The 6,000-nt window shown below is 43.2% G+C and overlaps 1 protein-coding gene across 1 annotated transcript in view; it reads left to right on the forward strand.

The window, feature by feature from the left end:
• The window catches only part of Npsr1 (neuropeptide S receptor 1), a 189,716-nt gene that overhangs the window by 156,622 nt on the left and 27,094 nt on the right, over positions 1–6,000 (forward strand). Inside the window, exon 5 of the mRNA XM_028763872.1 lies at positions 2,882–3,083. Within this exon, the coding sequence (XP_028619705.1) occupies positions 2,882–3,083 (202 nt within the window). The remainder of the gene's footprint in view (positions 1–2,881; positions 3,084–6,000) is intronic.

Here is a 6,000-nt window from a genome sequence, read left to right on the forward strand (position 1 = left end):
AAGGTTACCAGTGCTAGCTGATGTCCACTGCATGATGCAGGAGGAGAAGAGGACCTCAGCAAACTTCAGGTCCTGTGGCAGGAGGGCATCATGAAAGTTCCAGAATTCTCCAAACAGGTGGGAGGGATGAAGGCTCTGCATCCATGGGGAACAGCATGGAGATGCTCCTGATGGAGTCCCAGGAGCCATCTGTGCTTTGGTGATGAGCATTGTGTAGGACCAGCAGCTATCTGCTGTCTGCTCTGTACACAAGCATGCCTGGCCCCATGGGTTCCTAACCTTCTTATATACCCACAGAAACTAAAATTTGACCAGGAAAACAAGGAAGAAATTGTGTACCTTTTAAATGTAACAAAAGCTAAATGATGGAAAATAATGTATTTAAAAGGCATCCCATAAAGTGACAGTGTCCTTAGGTAGCAACTACAGAGTGATTAGTACTACTATGGGTTTTAGAGGAACTGGATATAAGAATAATTGGTAATGTACCAGCAATGGTACATTAATGTAAAATAATCTCAGACTCTGATAGAACAAATGTTATCTGAAGCCCTGGATCCCCCCCCTAAGTGCTCCCAGGCTGGTGGTTTAGACCCTGGGAGCTGTGGTTGGTTGGTATTGTTGCTCTCCTCATGGTGCCACAAACCCTTTCAGCTCCTTCAGTCTTCACTCTAACTCCTCCATTGAGAACCCCATGATCAGTTCAATGGCTAGTTGTGAGCATCTGCCTCTGAATATGTCTGACTCTTGAAGGCCTCTGAGGAGATATCCATATCAGGCTCTTATCAGCATGCACTTCCTGTCTTCCACATCAGCATCTACCTTTGGTGATTGCACATGGGATAGATACTCAGGTGGGGTGGTCTTGATATGTAAAAGTGGAGGGCCCTGCTGGGCATAGGTGGAAGAAGAGAACCTTGACCTCATGAAGGCTGGATGCCCCAGGGGGTGGGAATTTTGAGGGTGGGGAGGTGGGAGTGGGGGGGGTGTAGATAGAGGTTACATCCACAGAGAAGAAGGAGGAGGGGCGAGGGGATTGGGGGTTCCGAGGGGGTGGTGGGGGATGGGGTAAGGGGACAACATAGGAAATGTAAATAAATCATCCAAAAAAAAAAAAAAAAAAAAAAAAAAAAAAAAAAAAAAAAAAAACAAAAAAAAAGAACAAATGTTATCAAAATAGCATATATATGCACACACACATAAACACATATATACACAGATTTACATACACACAGACCGACAGACACGTATATACACAGATCTCTCTCTCTCTCTCTCTCTCTCTCTCTCTCTCTCTCTCACACACACACACACACACACACACACACACAGACACACATAGACAGACAGACAGCAGGTAAATCTTTAAGTTGAAAAAGAATAGGCTTGTTAATATATAATATTGGACTAGCTTTATAGCCAGTTGAAAACATTAATTCACTATGGCACAGCTAATTAAATACAGACACTGTTGGACCAGGAAAAGGAGTCATTCAAACACACAAGACTAATGAACATAATGACAAACCTTCCACCATCCTAAGAAGGACAGAGTCTTTCCAAAAATCACTTCAAAAGCAGAAGCAGTAAAGCAAATTATTTGTCACTGCATCAAGGTCCTCAACTACTTATAACAGTAAGAATCATGAACAAAAGGAAAAGGAAAAGTGGAGTTTTGTACCCCAAAATGAGAAAGAATTAATATCTTTCTTTTAATTATTATTTTATTAGTAATTTATTTATTTGCATCCCAAATGTTACACCCTCCCAGTCCTCCCTCCCAGAGTTCTTATCCTTATCCACTCTCCCTTCACCTCTGAGACGGTAGTCTCCCAGACATCCCCACTCCCTGGGGTATCAAATTTCTACAGGATTATGTGTATCCTCTCCTGAGAACTGTCAAGACAATCTTCTGCTACATATGTGCCTGGGGCCTCAAACCAGCCATGTATGCTCTTTAGTTGGTAGGTTAGTCTCTAGGAGCTCCCAGAGATCCAGGTTAGTTGACACTGTTGGCCTTCCTATGGGGTTGCCTTCCCCTTCAGCTCCTTTATTCCCTCCCCTAACTCCATAAGGGTCCCCAACCTCAGTCCAATGCTTGGCTGTGAGTATCTGAATCTGTCTCAGTCAGCTGCTGGTAGAGCCTCTCAGAAGACAGCTATGCTATTTCTTGTCTGCAAGACAACATAGCATCAGTAATAGTGTCAGGGTTTGGTTCCCATCCATGGGATGGATCCAACGCTGGCCTGGTCACTAGCCCAGTCTCTGCAAGACTCCTCTGTGGCTGATGGGATTGCAAACTGGTACAACTACTCTGGAAATCAATCTGGTGGTTCCTCAGAGAACTGGAAATAGTTCTACCTGAAGAGCCAGCTATATGAGCATATACTCAAAATATGTCCCACCATAACACAAAGACCCATGCTGTACTATGTTCATAGCAGTCTTATTCATAATAGTCAGAAACTGGAAACTAACATCTTTCTAATGACAATTTGGCAAAGACTTATGAATATCCACTAAAAAAAATATAGAAAAGTCATGAATACAGATTAAGAAACAGAAACAATTACGAGACACACTGCTAATTAAAGAATTGCAAGATTACACATGTAGAGAGGAAATTGTACCAGCCAGCTAAATGTGATTTTAAAAATAATCTTCTTGACATTGGGGAACAGTGGGATATATGTGGGCCTGCACCCTCATATGGAAGTTGTATGCTAGAGAGGGTGTTATATCTATTTGAGGAAACTGAGGCTTTAGGAGACACTGACAGGCCCCAGTGTCTCTCAGCCAGAGGTCAGTCTCTATAGTGGACCTGTACGCTCCCCAAGCATGTTCCCAGGTGCCCAGGCATCTTTCTCTTTTCTTTAAGCAGAGAAGCAAGCCAAAGTCCTCATCGGGATAGCGTGGAGTCTCTCATTCCTGTTCTCCATCCCCACACTGATCATATTTGGGAAAAGGAGACTTTCTAACGGTGAGGTGCAGTGCTGGGCATTGTGGCCAGATGACTCCTACTGGACCCCGTACATGACCATTGTCGCCTTTCTGGTGTACTTCATCCCCTTGGCAATTATCAGGTGAGAGACCAGTGGGCTGGACCCTGTCTTAGCACTGTTCTACTTTGTCCCTTCAGATCAGTCACTGTTCCAAACTCCTTGTGAGAACTTGTTGGGAGGTAGGATTCTATCTACTGCTACCATGGGCTAAGCCTAGTTCTGCTGAAGCAGAGTCAAGAGAGGAGAACATATACTGAAGATGTGTTCAGACATACATTGTGTCTAGACCCATGTGGCTGGGTTTCATCTTTCATGGTGCCACTCTGTGAAATAAATGACTTCACTTTATACAAATGAAAACTCAAGATCTGAACAGTAAAGGAACTTAACATTACACTGGATTGAAACCTTGGTCCTTCTTATTACATACCCTGTTCTTTCTGTTATATCATAATCATATGACCATTCACATGCAAATTATAATACTAGATTTGGTGATTAGAAATGAAAAGACATACACACTTGAAACAAATTGAACCTCAAAATGCAATAATATGTTAGTAAATGCTTGAGTATATGGACAGTGGGCTTTGACATCAGAGAAAACTAGATAATGACTTTCCATGGTGGGATGCAGAAGAAGGAGGCATAGTTTATTGCGAAAAGCCTAGGCAATCAAGTCACAGAATGGAACTTATTCTTGAGGCCACAGATGACCAGAACAGCCTGCTCAAAGATAGGAAGGTCTCACTCATTCATAAAGCTAGACTCCAGTGCAACAGTGGCCCTACCTGTGTGTATGAGCTACATGGAAAAAAAAAATTCCCATGACAGGTGTGTGTGTGAGCCATGGTAGGCCTACACTTTTGGTCTCTCCCTTACCTGCCAGGATGGGTCACATTAAGCAATGGGAAAGGTAGCTCAGCCTTTGGGTTGTGATAGTACAAAAACACTCTCTAAGTGTGAGTTCTGATAGACAATGTGGAGGGCTCTGGCTCTTCTCCTAGGCCAGAGAAAGGCAGCATCGTTTGTTTATTTAATCTTTCCCAAACTGTAAGTTAGTAAAATACACCTCATTGCTTTAATATGCATATGTTTTACTTGTCTTTCTACTTGACTAATTCTATGAACCTCCTGACATTATGGAAAATTGCCTGATTTGTGCTCAATGATCATCTTTGGTTTCCTGAAACTCTAAAGTTCGGAGGAATTCAAGGTATCACCATTCAGCTGTGACATTTTCTCCAAAGGTGGTAGTAGCAGTGACTGGGACAGCCAGGTCACTAGCTCCTCTGATATCAGTACCTGTCCAATTATCTTTTCTGAGGCAACAAACGAACATCCACATTTGTCAAAACTCTCTGCCCTCCTCTCCACCAATGTGCACAAGACAGGGAGGGGAAAGGTGAAGGTCTACGACAGTGTAACCAACCAAAAGGTAACAGGCAGTAATAGAAGCCAAGATTCCAGTGGCTGGGCATGGGTGGGTGGGGCTTCACTTCTGATTGATTTCTCAGCCATCATTTAGCCATGTCTTCTAAGTCCCCACTTACCCGGAAGGTCCCAGCAGCAGGAGACCCAGGCAGATTTGTCAGGAGGTCTGTGACTCTGATATTTCTTTTCCACATTCATTTGGCTGCTTTTTGCAGTAGGACTGCTCCTCCAGACCACCTGCTGCTTAACTTGTGGTTAGTTTGTGTGCTTGAAAAGTCAAGGCTAAATTTGTTTGGAAAATTGTTTGAAAAGGGGTGTTTCATTCCCCCTCTCATCACAACAGAGCCTCCATGTGCCTGCTTCTTGCCTGCCGGTGACCTTCTGTGTTCTTGAGCTTTTTGGAAGCATTTCTTTTGTGTCAGGAAGCCAGAGGGTCAGCCACCAGCTTTCCTCCTTTCTAAGCCAATAGCTGGCTTCTCTCTGGGGGACAAGGCATTCTCCACTTCTTGAACCAATCTCAAGCACACACTGTACTAGCTAGCCTCTCTCCATCTTCCCCTACCCCTCCCTCTCTCCGTGTGTGTGTGTGTGTGTGTGTGTGTGTGTGTGTGTCCTCCCCTGACTTGATTCTGTTGTTGATTACCTCTTTGAAGTAAGGTTAAATAAACTTAATTCCAAGCTTACTTAAACTAAGAAACAATTCAATGGTGTGCACTCACTTTGATAGCCTTGCCTGACTTCTCGTTCATGCTAAATTGCATCCATGCTAACACATAATTCTAAATTTGCTGTGGTGAGGGGGGGGAAAGCTCAGTATTATAATTTGGGGGTTATTTACTGGTGCTTGATGTTAGTGTTGTTTGTTGTTTTATTTGTTTGTTTTGGGGTTTCCTTTGTTTTGTTTGGGAGACCTGAGATTGTGTGGAGATCCTGCAAGTAGCTACATAGCCCAGGCTAGCCTATGACTCACTGCATCACCTACTTCAGCCTCATGAGTGGGGAGAATACAGAGGTGAGCTACCACATCTAGCTGTCCTTTTTTTTTTTATTGCATTTCCTTCCAAACAAATGAGGTGATCACCTTTGAGTTTTTTTCACCACTTTGTGTCTTTTAAATTAAATATATTCTAACACTCATGTATGTGTGTGAAAGTTTTCATTTTCTCCATCCTATATCCTTAGAGAGATGCTTTTACTGAGAGCTTTTTCCATTTGTAATGCATTGTGAAGGGCTTTCATTGGCCACCCTAAGTGCTGATGGACCCTCCTTGTTCCTTCTGCTCCCCCATGCTTCAAAACACACCTCACCTCTCATCCATGTGCCCTCATTACTCACACCTCACGACAATCTCAGGATCACCCTGCCTTGGGTCATCCAGACTCAGTCACAGCCTTCATTTCTCCTTTCCAACAAATCCATCGGAGAGTTTTCACTGCCAGCCCCAGGCAAAGGAACACCTAGCGTCTCTGTTTCTCAAAATTCATCCTCATTTTCTTCAAGTCACCTTTATAGCATTGAAAGAATGAAATTGTCAGCATCTAATGCATACAGTGTTATTTTTTT

The sequence above is a fragment of the Grammomys surdaster genome, unplaced genomic scaffold, assembly GCF_004785775.1.
Source record: "Grammomys surdaster isolate TR1022 unplaced genomic scaffold, NIH_TR_1.0 140, whole genome shotgun sequence".
Lineage (NCBI taxonomy): Eukaryota > Metazoa > Chordata > Mammalia > Rodentia > Muridae > Grammomys > Grammomys surdaster.